The sequence below is a fragment of the Prionailurus viverrinus genome, chromosome C2 (assembly GCF_022837055.1).
Source record: "Prionailurus viverrinus isolate Anna chromosome C2, UM_Priviv_1.0, whole genome shotgun sequence".
NCBI classification, from domain to species: domain Eukaryota; kingdom Metazoa; phylum Chordata; class Mammalia; order Carnivora; family Felidae; genus Prionailurus; species Prionailurus viverrinus.
In genome coordinates this window covers 96,881,138-96,901,114 of record NC_062569.1, presented here as the reverse complement: position 1 = coordinate 96,901,114, position 19,977 = coordinate 96,881,138, and the positions used below count along the sequence as shown (strand labels likewise).

Genomic DNA, 19,977 nt, shown 5'->3' with positions numbered 1-19,977 from the left:
ATACTATCATATAGCCGTACTTCCCCGTAGCTTCACAATGATTTATTGCACACACTCTTCACATACTATACACCCCATTTTCTTTCCAGATTAGTGAGGTATCATATCACTTATTTGTCCAAATTAAATATTCATTTTAGAGTCTGGCTCAGTTCTGACCATAAAAAGGACTTGAAATAATGAAAAATATAATTTAAATGCTTCCTTCTCTTTTCTCCCCAAACTGGTAAGCATAATGCAGGGAGGATTTGGAAAGTTAGAGAGAGACCAAACAACAAGAACAACAACAACAAAAACAAAAAACAAAAAACAAAATACGGGAGGACAGAAAAAAATGGGAAAAGATTAGAAATGAAGTCTTCAACTGCTTGGACAAGAAAGGACTGAAACATACTAGAATGCCAGTTTGAGAAACCCACAAGATGGCAGTGTAGGAAGATCCCAAACTCACCTCCTCCCATGGACATACCAAATCTACACCTATGTATGGATGAATTCCCCCTGAAAAATATTGGATAACTAGAAGAACTGCTTCTGTACAACAAAAAATAAAAGGATCCACAACAAGATGGGTAGGAGAGGCAGAGAGATACAGTCTCACCAAAAACACCAAACCTGGTATAGAAACACACAACAGGAAGAGATCTCACCATTATGACACTTGTCCTGGAGTAGCAAGTGATGGGTATCTCACATCAAGTAACCCAACCCATGGGATCTCCACTAGAGAGACAAGCCCCCCTATGTCTGAGTTAAAAAACCAATGGGCCAGTGTCCAAAAGGCCTAAAGTGCTATAGAAAGTGGACATTCTTCTTTTAAATAGCTAGTATATGCTCCCACTTGCCTCAAGACCTAGTGAAGAAATAGCAGTGTGAAAAGCACCTGGACTGTATGTGAAGGAAGTTCATTTTCTAATCTAAAAGCATATGCTAGAGGGCCAGAGGACAAATTCAAATTCCTCAGAGAAGGCACTGGTGGAGGCCATTTTTACACTCTCCACCCACCCAAGGAGCAAATGGCCATTCTCTGATGTAGCATTCTCCTGCCACCTAGCAAGGATAGGTAGGAGCAAGTGGTTGTGACTCTCTCCTGGCACCTTGCTTAAGCAAGAATGCAGTGGTTACAATACTCCTCACTTCCTGGCTGGGGATGTACAATCATAGCATTTTCTGTCACTTAGCTTAAAGATGGCACACATAAACAGAGAAGACACTCTCGTGTTGTACTTCTTACACCTGTGGGCACACCAGATCAAGACATTTTCCCTCTGCTTGTCTTTCTGAAGCCAGCAAGCATGCCCCAACCACTATATTCTACAACAGTCCTGCTAAAGCCATTGGGCGTATGCAATTCACACAGGGGATGCTCCTTGATTACTTGGCCCTTGTGGCCAAGGGGGCTGGGATTTCTGAGTTCCATGGAAATGTAACAATCAAAAAGACAAGTTCCTGGCAGGCTACCAGCCCCAGGGACTGCACAGAAAACCTACTGAAACACCATCCAATCCTCCTCCAAAGAAAAACCTATTTACTTATCCTGAAGCTTCAGCCTCAGGGACAGATTTCAGATTTCCCCTACACCTAGAGGCTAAGGAGAAGGTGCTAGGGAACATAATCAGGGAGACACCATCCTTCCACAAAACCTAGGTCTTGCTACAGCTCCACAAGACCTCCCAGAAAGAATCTTATATACTAGTCTGGAGTCCTGATTTTTACAACTGTTGCCCAAAGAACGCCTACAGATCTGGACTATGGACCAGCAGGGATTATGATTGCAGCCCTACAGGAGAGTATATATTTGCATATTTTAAAAGCTGCTGCTGGAGGGTCTTTCCAATCAGCCTAAAACCAGGTGCTGAATGAGATTTCCCCTCTTGGAATACTGACAGGTCTTGGCACACCCTCAACAATGCAGATATATAAAGAACAAAGCAGGCTGTTTAGACAATCACAGTTTCAAAGAAAACAAAGAGCTAGGGAAAGATTGAATAAGAAGGTTCATCACTACACAAAGCCACTTCTCCAAGACTGGGAGAGGTAGCAGTTCTGAGGAATATATAGAAACAACCACAAAGAGTCAAGAAAAATTAGCAAACAGAGAAATATGTTCCAAATTAAAAAAAAAAAAACAAACAAACAAAAAAGGGAAACCTTACAAAAAAGACCTTAATGATATAAATAATCTACCTGATAAAAATTCAAACTAATGGTCATAGGGATGCTCACCAAAATCAGTAGAAAAATAAATGAATACAGGGAGAACTTCAATAAAGAGACAGAAACAATAAAGTACCAAACACAAGTCACAGAACCAAAGAAAACAATGACTGAACTAAAGGAAAATACACTTGAGGTATTCAACAGCAGACTGGGTGAAGTAGAAAAATGAATCAGCATGCTGGAAGACAAAGCAATAAAATTCACCCCAAAAGAGCTGTAGAAAGAAACAAACATATTAAAAAATGAACATAACTTGAAGGACCTATGGGACAACATCAAATGGAAAAACATTTCCATTATAAGGGTTCCAGAAAGAGAAGTGATAGAGAGAAAGGCAAAAAATCATTTGCCAAAATAATGCCTAAAAACTTTCTTAACCTACGAGGGAAGGAAAAAGCTATCCAAGTACAGGAAGCCCAGAGAGTTTTAAATAAGGTGAACCCAAAGAGATCTACATCAAGACACAATAATTAAGATGTCAAAAGTTAAAGATGAAAAGAAAATCTTAAAAGCACAAGAGGAAAACAAATTATTACATAGGAAGGAAACCCCACAGGGCTATGAGCAGATTTCTCAGCAGAAACTCTGTAGGACAGAAGGGAGTGGCAATCGAATTGTTGAATATTTGAAATGTTGAAAGGAAAAAAATAAAAGAAAAAAGAAGGAAAAACAAAAACATAAGCAAAAACAACTTCTAATAAGGAATACTCTACCCAGCAAGGTTTTCTTTCAGATTTGAAAGAAAAATAAAGTTTTCCAGACAAGCAAAACCTAAAAGGTTCATCACTACTAAACTACCATTACAAGAAATATTAAAGGTATTTCTTTAAATTGAAAAAAAGGTAGTAATTAATAATAAGAAAAATATGGAAAAGTAAAACTCTCATTAGAAATGGTAAATATGTAGTAGAAGTGGTAGATTAATAAATTAATTATAAAGTTATTATGCAGACTAAACAAGGAAAGTAGTACAATTACTAAAAACAAAATAATTAGTTAAAGGATACATAAAAAGATGCAAAATATGGTATCAAAATATAAAACAGGAAGAGTAAAAATGTAGAGTTTTGGAATGTGTTCAAATATAAGTTGCTATCAACTTAAAACAGGCTGATATACATAGATTAGATATAGATGGATACATAGAGGTAGAGATAAGGATAGAGATAGAGGATATAAATAGATATAAATACAGATACAGACATAGATATATGTAACCCTCACAGTGACTCAAAGCAAAAATGTAGAGCAACTACACAGAGGAAAAATGGGAAGGTTATCTAAACATAAGAAAGGAACAAAAAGAAGCTATAAAAACTATGAAAACAGCCAGCAAGCAATTAACCAAATTGCAATAAATACATACCTAACAGTAACTACTTTATACGTAAATAAACCGAATTCCCCAGTCAAAAGACATAAAGTGGCTGACTGGATTAAAAAAACAAAACATATAAAACTTTGGATTGTGAGGAACATGTTCTGCAAGCATTCTGCAAGACGAGTGTTTTAAATAAATGAGTGATGCCTTGCAATATGAATAGTACATGATGCTGAATATCACATGATCACAACTGAGCCAATGGTTCTTGATATTTGCTTTGATATACAAGTGCTTAGGATTAAAAGCATGTTTCCGGGATGGATCACAAGCATGTTTCTAGAATGAATTATTCTTGAAAACCAAGGTTTTATTGTACATCTATATACTGTCTACTACAACGGACTCACTTGAAAAGTAAGGACACAAACATAACGAAAGTAATTGGATCGAAAAAGATATTGCATCAAAATGGAAACAAACAAATAATAAAAGCTGGTAATGCTATACTCACATCCAGCAAAATAGATTTTAAAATGGACTATAATAAAAGACAAGGAGAAGCACTACATAGAGATAAAGGGGTCAAGCCAACATGAAGATATAACATTTATAAATATATATGCATCCAATATAAGAACACCAAAATATCTAAAGCAAATATTAGTGGACATAAAAGGAGGAGTTGACAGCAATACAATAACATTAGGGGACTTTGACACCCACTTACATCAAAAAACCCCAGATCATCTAGACAGAAAACATTGGCTTTAAACAACATTAGACCAGCTGAATTAAATATACACTGGACATTCAATCCAAAAGCAGAACACACAGTCTTTTCAGATACACATGGAGCATTCTGCAATATAGATCACGAGTTAGGTCATAAAACAAATCTTAATAAATTGAAGAAGTTTGAAATAATATCAACATCTCTTCCAACCACAATGATGTGAAATCAAAAAACAATTACAAGAAGAAAACTGGAGAACCTACAAATATGTGGAAAATAAATAATACGTTACTAAACAGCTAGTGAGTCATGGAAGAAATCAAAGAGTAAATCAAAATATACCTATAGGCAAATGAAAACACAAATATGGCATATCAAAATCTGTGGGATAAAGCAAAAACAGTTCTAAAATGGAAGTTCACAGTGATATAGACTGATGTCAGGAAACGAGAAAAATCTCAAAGTTTTATTTTACACATACCTGTGAATCTACTAGTATAGGAAACCTAGTAGAGGGAAGTAATAAAGATCAAAGCAGAAATAAATGAAGTAGAGGCTAAAAAGATAACAGAAAAGTACAATGAAACATAATACTTTTTTTTGAAAAGTAAACAAAATTTTGGAATCTTTAACTAGACACGTAAAGAATTAGAGAGGGCTGAAATAATAAGTAAAATCAGAAATTAGATAGAAGTAGTAATCAATACCAAAGAAAGATATAGAAAGGATCATGAGACAATACTTCAAACAACTTAGATAACCTAGAATAAATTTATAATTTTACAAAACTGAATAATGAAGAAGTGCAAAATCTGAATAGACAGATTAATAACAAGGAGATTGAATCAATAACCAAAACTCTACAAACAAACAAAAGTCCAGGGCCAGTTTCACTGGTATATTCTAGGAAACATTCAGAAAAGATTTACTACCTATTGTTCTCAAAGGCTCCCAAAAACGTGAAGAGGGAATGTTACTAAATTCATTATGAGGCCAATACTACCCTGATATCCAAATCACATAAGGATACCACACACACAAAAAAAATTCCATGCCAATATCCTTGATGAATATAGGTGCGAAAATCCTCAACACAAAATAATAGCAAGCCAAATTAAACAATACTTTAGAAGTATCATGCATATGATCAAATAGAATTTGTTCCAGGGAGGCAAGGATTGTTCAACATTCAAAACTTAATCAACAAATACACCACATTAACTAAATGATAAATGAAAATCATATGTTCATCCTAAATTGAAGAAAAAGCATTTGGCAAAATTTGACATCCAATTAGAATAAATAATCTCAACAAAGTACATATAGAGGGATTGTGCTTCAACACACTATAAGTCATATATGACAAACCCACAGCTAATATCATACTCAATGGTAAAAAGATAAAAGCTTTTCCTGTAAGATCAGTAAGAAGATAAGGATGCCCATTCTTGTCACTGTTACTCAATATAGTACTGGAAGTGCTAGCAACACCAATTATGCAAGAAAAGGAAATAAAAGGGATAGAAATTAGAAAGAAAGAAGTCAACCTGTCACAATTTATAGATGACAGGATGCTATACACAAAACAGGAAAGATTTCACACACACACACACACACACACACACACAAATGTCAGAACTAATAAATGAACTCAGTGACGTATCAGAATAACAAATTACTATATAAAAATTTCTTGCATTTCTATACCCTAATATAAAACTATCAGAAATATAAATTACAAAAAAAATCCCATTTATAATTGCATTAAAAAATACCCAGTAATAAATTTAACCAAGGAAGTGAAATATCTATATACTGAAAACTATGACACTGATGAAAGAAATTGAAGAAGACACACAAACAACTCCAAAGATATTCTGGATTCATGCATTGAAAGAATTAATATTATTAAAATGTCTACATTGCCCAAAGAATTTACATATTCAACAAAATTGTTATCAAAACTCCAATGGTATTTTTTACAGAACTAGAGCAAGTAATTGTAATCTTTATATGAAACCACAAAAGACCTCAAACAGCCAAAATAATCTTAAAAAAGAAGAACAAATTCAGAGTATTATACTACCTGATTGCAAATTATGTTATGGTAATGACGACACTATGGTATTGGTATTGAAACAAACATATAAATCAATGAAACAATATAGAAAACATGGAAACAAATCTATGCATATATGGTCAATTATTTACAACAAAGTTGGTAAGAATATACAGTGGGGAAAAATAGTCTTTCAATAAATGGTGCCGGGAAAACTGGACAGTCACATGCAAAAGAATTACTCTGTACTACTATCTTATACCATCTACAAAAAATAAAATGTATTAAAGACTTGAATGTAACACCAAAACCCACAAACCCCTAGAAGAAAACATAGATAGTAAGGTCCTTAGCATCAGTGTTGGCAATTTTTTGTTGTTGTTGTTATGTTATTTGTTTTTGTTTTTTTCATCTGATTCCAAAGGCAAGGGCATCAAAGCAAAAATAAACTAATGGGACTACATCAAACTAAAAACCTTTTTCAGAGTGAAGGAAACCATTAACAAAATGAAAAGGCAACTTTATGGATTATGGATGGAAGGAGATATCTGCAAATCATATATCCAATAAGGAGTTAATATTGAAAAGTTATAAAAAAAGCACATGTAACTCAATAACACTAACAAAAAATAACCCAATTTAAAATGGCCAGAGGCTATGAATACACGTTTTGCCGAAGAAGACATACTATGGCCAACTGGCAAAGGAAAAGATGCTCAATATCACTAGTCATTACAAACCACTAGTCAAATGCAAATCAAAACTACAATGAGATATAAACTTAAACATGTCAGAATAGCTATTAGAAAAAAAAGGACAAGAAATAACAAGTGCTGGTGAGGATGTGGTAAAGAGAGAACCTTTATGCACTGTTAGTAGTATTATAAACTGGTACAGCCACTATACAAAACACTTTGGAAGTTCCTCATAAAAATTAAAAATAGAAGTAACATGTTATGTAGCAATTGCACTACTGGGTACCTATCTGAAGAAAATGAAAACATTAATTTGAAGAGGCATATGTACCGTTATATATATATAAATGGGGCTATATATATATGTATGTATATATATGTATGTATGTATGTATGTATGTGTATATATATATAAATATATGTATATATATAAATGTGGCTATACATATATACATGTATAATGGAATACTGCTCAGCCATAAAAATAATGAAATCTTGACATTTGAGAGAATATGGTTGGAACTTGAGGGTATTACACTAAGTGAAATAACTCAGAGAAAGACAAATACTGCATGATTTCCCTTACATGTGGAATGTAAAAATCAAAATAAAATAAAACCCAGATTCATGAACACAGAGAATATATTGGTGGTTGCCAGGGGGAAGCAGGAAGGAGAAGGTGAAATGGGTGAACTGGCAGCACAGAGCCTGCCTGGGATCCTCTCTCTGCCCCTCCCCTACTTGTGAGAGCATGCTCTCTCTTTCAAAAAAAAAAAAAAGTACAAACTGCCAATTATAAAATCAGTAAGTCATGGGAATGTTATGAACAGCATGAGGAATTGTCAATAACATTATATTAACTTTGTATGGTGACAGATGGTAACTAGACTTACTGTGGTGATCATTTTAAAATGTATAAAAATGTTGAATCACTATGTTGTGTACCTGAAACTCATATAATATTGTATGTCAATGATACCTCAATAAAGACAGAGAATGCCAGTTCCTTTTACTCATTGGCCCCTTCAGATAACAGCCATAAAATAAACTGACTTTCCAAGATCATGACAAAAGGGTATAACAAAGGGAGATTTCAGCCAAATTATCTGATTTATAATCCTTACTGAAAGCATCTGATCTGAAAACCAACAAAACAGGGTGTTACAGAAACTTGAAATATTTGAGTAGACTTCTAAAATTCAGAGGATTTAAAATACCTCTCAAGATTAAAATACATATATTTTAACATGTAGTTTCATGGGCTTGTTACTGCATCAACAATATACAGATGAGAACTGTCACAAGACTATCATATAAATGTGTTTTCCCAGCCAAAACTTATTTCTCCATTTCCTCTCGAAACTATGTAGCCCATCTGGAACTGTATAGACCACTGGGTGAATAGAAACCTGGAAATTGAAATTACAGCCTTAGAGAAAAGGTAAAAATATTTAGAATTTCCCAATAGCTTTGAAACCCCCAAAAAGTAACAATGCTATTCTGAAAATCAGAAAAGATTTGTGTGAACTTTTTGTATAAAGCACTGTTGATTAGCATTTTGCAAAAATCTTTGGGAAACGATGATTTCATTGCAAAAGCATGGAGCGCTTGTCCCACCCACCCTCTAAACCCTCCTTTACTTATGGTTGCAAAAGACTGAATGAATCTGGTCAGATGTCTGTCCAGCTTCCTCTCGCTAGGCGTGGGCCACTGCATTCAATATTTTCCTATGGGAACTTCACTGATTTATTAGGCAAAAGGGGAAAGAATGGAACAAAGAAGCCTGATTGAATAAGAACTGGCAAAGATAGTATTTCTAACAACATTTTCCTGGGATGTGTTGGGGCATTTCACTCCTCTGAGTTACAAATTTTATCAGACTGCATTGGACATTAATAAATATGCAAAGATCAGTCTTCTGATCCAAGTTATTCTCAGGAGTATTTTTGGGGCTCTTCTTCCAACTACAGTTGATCCTAATACTGGTGTCAGGGGTATCCCCCAAATAGTTGAAAATCTTCATATAACTTTTCACTCCTCCAAAACTTAACTACTAATAGCCAACTGTTGAACAGAAGTCTTACCAATAACATAAACAGGTAATTAACACATATTTTGTATGTTATGTAGATTATATACTATATATATAGTAAATGGATTATATATTATATCCTTATAATAAAGTAAGCCAAGGAAAAAAAATGTTATTAAGAAAATCATGAGGGGGGCCTGGGTGGCGCAGTCGGTTAAGCGTCCAACTTCAGCCAGGTTACGATCTCGCGGTCCGTGAGTTCGAGCTCCGCGTCGGGCTCTGGGCTGATGGCTCAGAGCCTGGACCCTGTTTCTGATTCTGTGTCTCCCTCTCTCTCTGCCCCTCCCCCGTTCATGCTCTGTCTCTCTCTGTCCCAAAAATAAAATAAAACGTTGAAAAAAAAATTAAAAAAAAAAAAGAAAATCATGAGAGAAGAAGTATATTTATAGCACTGTACTATATTTATCAAAAAAATTCGTGTATAAGGGTATTCGCAAAGTTTAAAGCCTGAGTTGTTCAAGTGTCAACTGAACACTTATATAAAAGTTTGTTAGAAGAGTATTGATTAGGGGGACAATACTTCCCCATGAACTTATCTTTCTTTTATAGCGAATACTGCTTCTAGATGTTTGTTTACAGAACAGTCAGTCAACAATAAGCTTAGTCAACAATCTGCTACCTTTTTCAGTTTATCTTTAACATCCATTTCAACTGTCTTCTTAAGGGATTTCAAACTTTTCTAGGAGTGCTTTAATCTCAAAAGCAACCCATCAGATGCCATCCACTTCCCTGGTTTTCATTGTATGATCCTAAGAAATCTTAGATTTTTAAACAGGTTACCCAAGGCCACAGTGAGAAATGAGGCAGGAGGATGCCAAGAAAGGTTTCAATGAAATTAACAAGACTTTAAGCTGTTTCTTTTGTACATGGAGTTTCCACTTTCAATTTCATGTGAAAATAGATCTTTTAGTGGATGAGAAATTCTAGTCTGAAAGAAATTCAGCAACTTGTTTAGATTACTCAGCTAGTAACAGAACCAGACTTAGAATCAGGTCTCCAGAATCTTCATGTAGTAAATATTTCTGCCATTCTACGTCCAACTCTTCTAATTCTCTTTCTATCCTGTTAGCATCTAAGTAGTCTCTTCTAAAAATTTTCCTACTCTCCTTTCTTCCTTCAGCACTTTATAATATTGTCTAGAGAATCTTGTTTTAATTTCTCTATGTATTTTATTGAACATCTTTTTCTCATCAATTCTGAGAATATGAAGCCACTGCCAAAAGATATGAGGGGTCATTATTATCATTAGTAATATTATTGTCTTCCACATAGGCAATATTTTATTTAGAGACATTCCGCTTTCATAAATTTACACATTAATTATATTGGTATGGGCTCATATATCCTTATAAAGTACATAGAGAGGGGCTCAAAATCTAGGAGCCCAAAATGAGAAACAACTTGGCCAATGTCTAAGACCTATTCAGAAGCACAAGTAGGGTTGGAGTCCTGTTTTTGTTTCCACCTTTTCCACTTGACTACTCAAATGAAGAGGAGGCCTGGGGAGTGAGGGTGTTAAATCCCTATCTACATGGGTGATTTGCCTGCTTTCCCTTGGTATTTCAAGTGACTTGGTTCTTCTTAAATCAGTCATGCATACACTTACAAATTACTCCTTCACCTTGCCAACCTCACCACCATCCTGATGGAAGAAGACCAATGGGCCTTAAGTTCCTTTATAAACTTTTCTCTACAATCCACATGGTTGATTGCCCTTTCATCTAGGAATTCTTTGCAGCCTTTAATTTTGACAGCATTTTCAACATAACTGATCCACCCTTGACCTCTCATCAGCCCTACATTTTCTCTCCCACTGGATTTTTATTCATATAGTCACCCTAGGCATACTACAATATTTCATTTGGTGGACAACTCTCTGTAATATACTACCCAAGACTTGATTTCATCTCTGCACCTTTGTAGAGACTCTAAATCTCTATCTGAATATTCAGTCTAGTGGGTATAGAAGATTGGAAGAAGGACTAGTAGGAGCCAAACATGAAGTAGATGCTATCCCTAGAAAGTAACAGTGGCAGGAGAAGGCAAGTTTCCCATCATTCCATAACTCCAACATAACATATACATACATCCAGTTAGGTATATAAAAGATATATAGATATATAAAACAAATCTCATGCAGCCTCTGCATCCCTACTCCCTTCATAATAAAAACAATTCAGGGAACACCCAAGGTAGAGGCGACAATATATCCGCACAACAGGCATCATAACTGTCATCAAAATCTAACAATTTGTGAAGACCTACATCCATTTCTTTGATCCTTAAGCTGGGGGAGGCACATAAATGGTAGTGACACTAAGAAATCCTAATATAAAGCTCATGCTCTTTGCCCTAGAGTAGGCAGCTCGGAGGTTAAAGGTATCAGTTTGAACACCTGCTGAAGGGTAAGGAACTTCTCTATAGTATGGTCAATTAAATTTTCTATTGAACACTAGTATCTCTCAGAAATCATGGTAAAAGCCATTTCTGGGTCAGTCATGGCAAAATGATTACAATCACATTTCTCTATTGCTTGATTAGGTCACTATTCACTAATGCCCTGAAACCATCACCTTCTTTGAGCTGTCATTTCATACTCCATACCACTTGTGGTGAGCTTCCCTATATCTAGTTTAGAAAAAAACAGTTCAAGGCAGAAGGTGGTTTCTTTCTCTACTATAAAAAGAGTTTTGGGTCACGGGTGGTTGCCTTCTCACTGTGCTTTTAAAAGAAGAGAGAAAGTACCTTCACTTTGCTGTGAGCAAAAATCTGTTCTTTTTCATCTGAAACCATTTCTTGCATCTCACTAAATATTACTGAGCATCCAACAAGTAGCATCTTACCTATTTGCAACAACAAACTGCATTAGGGAAATCTCTTTAGACTGGTGGAACCCAGCAGCCCAGGAAGCTTTGGGAAATAAAATATCTGATAGCGGGTGGCCTAAGTAGACCAGCTGTATGGCTATACATAGGAACTTCCACTTAACAAGTTCGGGCAGCTTGCTCCCATAGCTTATGGAGAGTTGGACCCATTCTATTCCCTTTAGACTCCCTGGGCTGGAGAAGAGAAACAGGCATTTCATCATGTCCTATGCTCCCTTAATCGTGATTTTTGGTTGTTCTTATACATAATAGTTTCATGTGAAGGAGTAAAAATGGCAATCCCAGGAGATACAGGGCCACTGACCCATTGTCCGTATGTCAGTAGTCTCCTTCTCCTTTGTGACATGGTCAGTTACTATGGTAATCAGTAGCGAAGGTTTATTAGGGCTTGTTAATATTTAAAAGGTGATTTATAAGCATATAAATAATTGGCTGCTCACTAACAGGTGGGACTCCTGAACTCAGCTGCCTTTGGCAATTAGCTAAAGAATTTGAGAGTTGTGCTCCTGTCCTCCACAGCTGCCTGCCTGTTTGGCTCAGAGTATCAACCTTGAAAACAAGGCAAAGAGAAAACAATCCATCAGTAGGGTAGGTGGAACAGACCTTATGACCGATATTGGTTGCTCACCTAGCAGAGTGCAGAAAAGCAGATGGGAAGGAGTACAGGTTGCCCACTTTCAATTTTTCCTTCAGAAAATGTACATACAACATCCTGGAAACCCTTGTTTCTTGGCAAATTCATTAGGAATGGAGCCAGACTTATATATAAGTTGTTGTTTATACTGGAAGAGCCCCTTGTCTAAAAATATCTCCCTGAACCAGCAGTCACAGGATCTAAAAGTGCATCAGAATAGATGTATTGCATTATTTTCAGCATTGGGTGTGTGTTTCTTTGAAAGAGACAGACTGAGAGTGCTAGGCAGAGTTGTATATTGTTTAGGGGTATTAGAGGAGAATGAGGTTGAGAGAAAGAGTGTTTCAATACTCCCAAAGGTAGTAAACATGCTAACGTTGCTGCTGATCACGTTTTTGGTAATTGGAGAGACCCAGTGTAGCCCGAGAAGACCTAAGAAAACAGAGCTGAGACTGTCTCTAAAGAGTTTGTGGATCAGAGTCACGGTTTTTCCAGATTGCAATTTTGACAGGTTAGACCTAATTTAGATGATTCTGGGGTTTTTGTTTTGTTTTGTTTTTAACTTTTAAAACCCCTTTTCATTATCGATATGTTCCCACAGTTGTGGAGTCTTGAATAATTTTTAATAAAATAATTATTAATAAAAAGACATACTTACTGGGTTTGATCCATGTACAGCCACCCAACCACCCCCAAAACAGAAAGCAACAAAAAAGATATACTTACCAAAGAATATCATGCATTGATCTCCCTAATCTACAAGAGGTATTATATGGCATACTATTATTATTATCATTATTATTACTATTTTTAGTTATTTTGGCTTGAGTTACATGAGATGAACGAAGAGGAGGAAAATAGGAAGGTAACTGGAAGATATCACAAAGGTAATGAGACATAAGAGGAGAGATTTTGAAGAGGCAAATACTTTAGAGAGAGAGAGATTAAAAAGAAAAATTGGAGGCTAAAAAAGATGTTCCATCTGGTCTCCGAAGCTTATTTCTTTCATTTATAGACAATCTCAGGAGCTGAGAACAAGGCATAGTCGGCCAGTGCTTCTTGAGGGGAGGCATAAAAAAAGGTAAGAGAATCCACTGTGCATTGACTGTAGGGTATTTCATCAACTCCAGGAGGTATACAGACCAGCAGTGATTGTGTATATCTAAATGCCAAAGGGGATGATTACCCCTCCAATTATTTTAATTTATGTAACAGCATATTTTCTTCCCCACTTAACTAAGGGCCTGATTCCACTGATAAAGCACCTAACTCACCAGTAACTTGAAAATGTTATTCAGGTTGATTACACGCTACTCTATGGAGTTATCTTTTGTTTTAATAATTGGTGGTAGTTTTTAATTCCATCTTCTACAAAATGTGTGTGAGGGGTTATCTTGATCCTTTCTCTGTTTTGCTGAGATTTTTGAACACATTCTATGCTTTCTGAAGAAAACTCTATTCCAATTAAAAATAAAAACTGGCATTCATATAATTTTTACTATGTTTCAGGCGTCATTCTAAGTTTTTTATATATAACTCATTTAATCCTCACCAAAAAATTATAAATTGGGTCTTATTACTCTTCCATTTTTAAAGGTGAGGAAACAGACATGGTTAAAAAAATTAAAAACGAAACAACTTTCTTAAGAATATAGAAAGGAGCAAATTAGGAAAAGATCTAGAATTTGAAAACTTAACACAGGAGAGCCGGCTCTTCTACTTCCCTTCATCACATTAGCAAATATGTTGACTGATGGTTCCACCTCTGGTTATTAACTAGGAAATTATAAGAGAGTAAAACTCTCACCATACCAAGCAAAACAAATCATGTGAGGTACAGAATATTTTCCTGAACTCCTAAGAAAAGTGACATTGAAATAATCTTTATTTTTTATTTATTATTATTTCTTTTTTCTACTTTGAGAGAGAGAGAGTGTGCGTAAGCAGGAGAGGGGGCAGAGAAAGAATAAGAATCCCAAGCAGGCTCCACACTCAGCACAGAGCCCTAGATGGGGCTCAATTCCACAACCAGCTGAGAGATCATGACCTGAGCTGAAATCAAGAGTCAGTCACTCAATCAACTGAGCCACCCAGGCACCCTTGAAAGAAAATGACATATGAATCTACTCTCCTCCCTGGTTGACTAGCTGGAAAAGAAAAAATTCCCCATAGACAGGAAATCAGCAGACTCCTTAACAATACTAACAAAAGAAGAAAGTTAGATTTTTTTAAGTTTATTTATTTAAGCAACCTCTACATCCAATGTGGGGTTCAATTCATGACCCTGAGATCAAGAATTGAATGCTCCACCAACTGAGCCAGTCAGGCGTTCCTTCTTAACAAAATTTTAAGGCCTCTATGTGGGCTGCCAAGAAACATTTGACTTCTGAGACTCTAGTGTAGTTGTAGAGTGAATCTGCACTCACTCACTAATTCTACTGCCTGGGTCTTTACTGACTGCTCAGGGGCAGTTCTCCACAGGCTTGAAGGCAGGAGTGGAGAGCAGAGAGGGATGAATTCCAACTCCAGATTTCAGCTTTTAAGAGCTGCAGACAAACAGGGTTCTGAGTGGGGCTTCTCTAAGGCATTCTTCAGAGGAAAGATCTTCCTGGGCATACAAAGTCTTATTAGGCCTGGAGGAGAGCAAAGAAAACTCCTTAGAAATATGAAGAGCTGAAAGTGCTGTAAAAGCAGAGATCTTCATGTTTTAGAAAGCTAGGACTTGGGCAGAGAAGCATTGAGATCTATGGATATCACTAGGGCTCAACCCCAAATCTGCAGGGTTTCATTTTAATTCCACTTTCAAACATTTAAAGCCTGTGGTCAAACTAAAGCTACAACAAAGACCAAACACATCTCAACTAGAGACCAGATTTATTTAGCTCTCTAGCATAGACTTTTGTTTTCTAGACATACATGCGATTTATACGCATTTCTACTGTTTTCTTACACAAAATATCATTAGTGCCATAAAATTTACATGACAAATAAAATATGTAAATCACAGCAAAAAGAGAATACATGGAGAGAAGCAGACCCAGAGACGGCCCAGATGTTGAAATTAACAGATTTAAAAAATTTTTACTGTTTATTTATTTTTGAGAGAGAGAGAGAGAGAAAGAGACAGACACAGAGACAGTCTGAGTGGGGGAGGGGCAGAGAGAGAGGGAGACACAGAATCCGAAGCAAGCTCCAAGTTCTCAGCTATCAGGACAAAGCCCACCCTAGGGGCTTGAATTCACTAATGGTGAGATCATGACCTGAGCTGAAGTCAGACACTTAACTGACTAAGCCACCCAGGAACCCCAAAATTGTCAGAGATTTTAAATAAAATAACAAAAAAATCTAAAGGAGCAAGTAGAAAAGGTGACCAATATGAATAAAGAGATAGTGGATTTTAGCCGAAACATGATTATATTAAAGAAAAATGTATTGAACTCTCTATTAAAAAAATGCAATATCATAGATTAAGCACTTATTAGACAAATTTAACACCAGACTGGAATCTGAAAATAATTAGTATCCTTGAAGACAGGTCAATAGCGCTCCTGGTACTCCTTGTGTGTGCTCGTTCAAGTGAAGGCCTGGTACCTCTGTGAGGCAGCAGCTGAGGAGAATGTGGCACACACCATGGCAGATGAAAAGCCCATAGAAGGAGTCAAGAGAGGGAACAATGATCATGTTCATTTGAAGGTGGTGGGTCAGGATGGTTCTGTGGTGCTATTTAAGATTAAGAGGCACAGTGCATTTAGTAAACTAATGAAAGCCTGTTGTGAACAACCGGCTTGTCAATGAGCTTTGTCAATGAGGCAGATCAGATGCCAAAGGGACAAGCAGTCAATCAATGAAACAAACACTCCTGCACAGTTAGAGATGGAGCATAAAGATATAATTGATGTGTTCCTGCTGCAGACAGGAGGTGTTTACGAAAAAATGGAGTCTGCCACTTAATTCCAGAACTCTTCCTCCAGACCAAGACTACAACCTCAACTAGAAAACTGAAGTTTTGGGGCACCTGGGTGGCTCAGTTCGTTAAATGTCCAACTTCAGCTCAGGTCCTGATCTCACAGCTCATGAGTTCAAGCCCTGTGTTGGGCTCTGTGCTGACACCTCAGAGCTCAGAGCATGCTTCAGATTCTGTGTCTTCCTCTCTCTGCCCCTCTCCTACTCTCTCTGTTTCTAACTCAAAAACAAATAAAAACATTTAAAAACATTTTTAAAAAATAAAAAAAGAAAGAAAGAAAGAAAATCACTGTCTGCTTCCACCACATAATGACGACTAAAGTGTAGTTTTCTCTATTCTTTCATTTTCCCCTTCCCCATTCCTTTGCTGCACATAAAGTAACTTGTGTGTATGTACATGAGCATATTGCAGTTTTTAACTTAATGACCAATGATATATTTTGATCAATACCAAATTGAGATGGGATGGGGAAAAATATTGGGGAAATGCCACGGATATGGAAAAAATCTCCATCCGTGACATGCTCATTCAGCTCTTATTTTCATGTGTTAGTAAGCTATTTTTGCTCTCATAAGAAAACAAAAAAGAACAATATAAAAACTTGCATATTCTGTTTGATTAGAGAATTTTAATGCTTTACATTTATCACTATAAACCCAAGGAATATTTCATAACATTTTTGTACATAGCTGTAACATGTAGGGTGATCTGTCTTAAATACGAACAAATTACTCTAAAGGAAATAAATCCTAGATAGTTTTCCACTCAAGTCAAGCACTTTGTTGTTTAAATAAATTTCATGTTTAAAATAAACAAAACAAATCAATAGAAGATATCAAAACTAAAGCTACATATATATATATATATATATATATATATATATATATAAAGAAAATATAGGGTGTTGTATGGAAACTAATTTGACAACAATTTTCATATATTAAAAAAAGAGCTGAAAAAATAACTATACATATATAGTAAAATAAACAAATAATTTTTAAAAATAGAGAAGCGTTTGAGATCTGAAGGACAATATCAAACCCATGATTACTGTAGAAAAAGAAGATAGAGAAAAGGATAAAAAAAAGTATTTAAAGAAACAGAGCAGAGAATAATTCAAAATGATTGAAAGGTGTTAACACATATCTGATATTCAGTGGACCCCATGCAGAGTGCGACAAAGCAAAACACACCTCTTCATAGTTAAATTGCTGAAAACAAATTTTAATAATTTAAAATGAGTCCATAAAAAATAGACTATCTTCAATGGAACAACGTGCTGATTATTGCACAAGGCAATAATATAAAGTGCAAAACACCAGAAGTCAACCTAGGAGTGTTATATATAGATCTATCTCTTCTTCCAAAAAAGGGGGGAAATAAAGTAATTTCAGAGAACAAAACCTTAGGGAATTTACCTCAGCAGCAATGTACTACAAGACACTCAGCTAAAGAAAACTGATACCAAATGGAACCCCAGATCTGCAAGAATGAATGAAAGGCATAAAATATAGTAAATACCTGGGAAAATATAAAAGACCTTTCAGTCTATATCTGTATTTAAGTCTATGTATATTTTTGAAAGGTTGCAGAGCATTTAAAATAAAAGCAATAAAAGGGGCACCTGGGTGGCTCAGTCAGTTAAGTGTTAGACTCTTGATTGTTGCTCAGGTCATGATCTCTTGGTTCAAGCCCTCCTTGGGCTTCAGGCTGACTCTTTGGAGCTTGCTTGAGATTCTGTCTCCCTCCCTCTCTTCCCCTCCCCGACCTACTCTCTCCCCCTTGCTCTCTGCCTCACTCTCACAAAACAAATAAATACACTTTAAAAAACAGAAAAGTAATAACAATACCGAATGTATTTAGAGATTGTTAGCATATGTAGTATAGAACTAAAATATACAAAATCAAGAGCACAAAGGAGAGGAAGAGAGCAAAAAAAACCCCACTAAACTGCATGTGTTATAGCATAAGATTATTTGAGTGTACACTGCAATGAGTCTAAGATTCATATTGTAAACTCTAAGCCTATACTTCCCACAAGGGTAGTCAGTGGCTACATGCTGATATTTAAATTTAGGTAGAAATTAATAAAAATGGAATAAAATTAAAAATTCAGCTCCTAAAGTTACACTAGCCACATTTCAAGTGTGAAGTAACTACATATCCCTGGTGGCCACCATGTTTGATTGAACAGATAGAGGAGATTTCCATCAGATAAATTATTTTAGACATCACTGCTCTATATAAACCATAAAATTACAACACAAAGCTATAAATCTAAATACCAAAAGTAGGAGTGAAAATGAAATTTAAAAAAATGTGATATAACTCAAAGATGGAAGGAAAGAAAAACAGAGATATGTTATTAAATGAGATAAAGAAAATGAGATAAAGAAAAACCAAACATGAAGACAGGAGATTAAAACAAAAGTATATTAATAATTATACATTAAATGGTAATAAACAAAACATCCAATGTAAAAGTCAGTGATAATAAGATTATATTAAAAAGACACAATTCTATGCATTTTATGTGTAAAGGGAGAGAAGTTGAAAGTAAATGTGTAAAAACAATACCACTAAAATACTAAGATTAAGACATAATTTTATGATTAAGATATATTGTGTTAAAGATAGTATTTAAACACTAAGATTGAGAAATTGGTTGGACATCTTAATTTCAGACGAAGGTGATTTCAAGGGAAAGAATATTACTGGAGAAATAAAGAAATATTTCCTAATTGTAAAGAGGTTGATACATCAAGAAGTCATAATCAATTCAAAAAGTGAATGTACCCAATAAAAGAGATTTGAAAATACACGAAGCAAAACTTGACAGATTATATGGAGATGACAAGTCCACCTTTGTGTCCAGAGTTTTTATATAACCATCACCCAACAACTGTATGTATATATATATATATATATATGTCTATCCCAACAGCTGTACAGTCTTTGCAGGTACGCATGAATTATCCACCAAAACAGACTACCTACTACTTATAAAAAAAGTCTCAAACATGCTTAATAATTAAAATCATATGGAATATATCCTATGGATACAATGGTATCAAATTAGAAAATAATTTTTAAAAGCTATATTTAATAACAAATTTTTAAATAACCTATAGGACGAAAAAGAAATCAAACAAAATTATAAAAGAGTACAAGATGAATTACAATAAAAACATAGTACATAAAAATCTGTGTGGTTCACTAAAACTGCACCAGGGGTATTTATAGCTTAAATGTTTATAGCAGAAATGAAGAATTATTTTTAAATAAGTAACCAACACTTCACCTTTATTTAAAAAAATTTTTTTTTTGCTTTATTTATTTTTTGAGAGAGAAAGAGAGAGAGCAGGGGAAGG

At 35.3% G+C, this 19,977-nt stretch overlaps 1 protein-coding gene across 1 annotated transcript; it reads left to right on the top strand.

Annotated features, from left to right (window-relative positions):
* Positions 1–16,272: 16,272 nt before the first annotated feature.
* LOC125174491 (small ubiquitin-related modifier 2-like) lies at positions 16,273–16,593 on the top strand. Its single transcript, XM_047874013.1, has 2 exons — positions 16,273–16,425; positions 16,510–16,593. The coding sequence occupies exons 1-2, from the start codon at positions 16,273–16,275 to the stop codon at positions 16,591–16,593; spliced, it is 237 nt and encodes a 78-aa protein (XP_047729969.1).
* Positions 16,594–19,977: the final 3,384 nt, after the last annotated feature.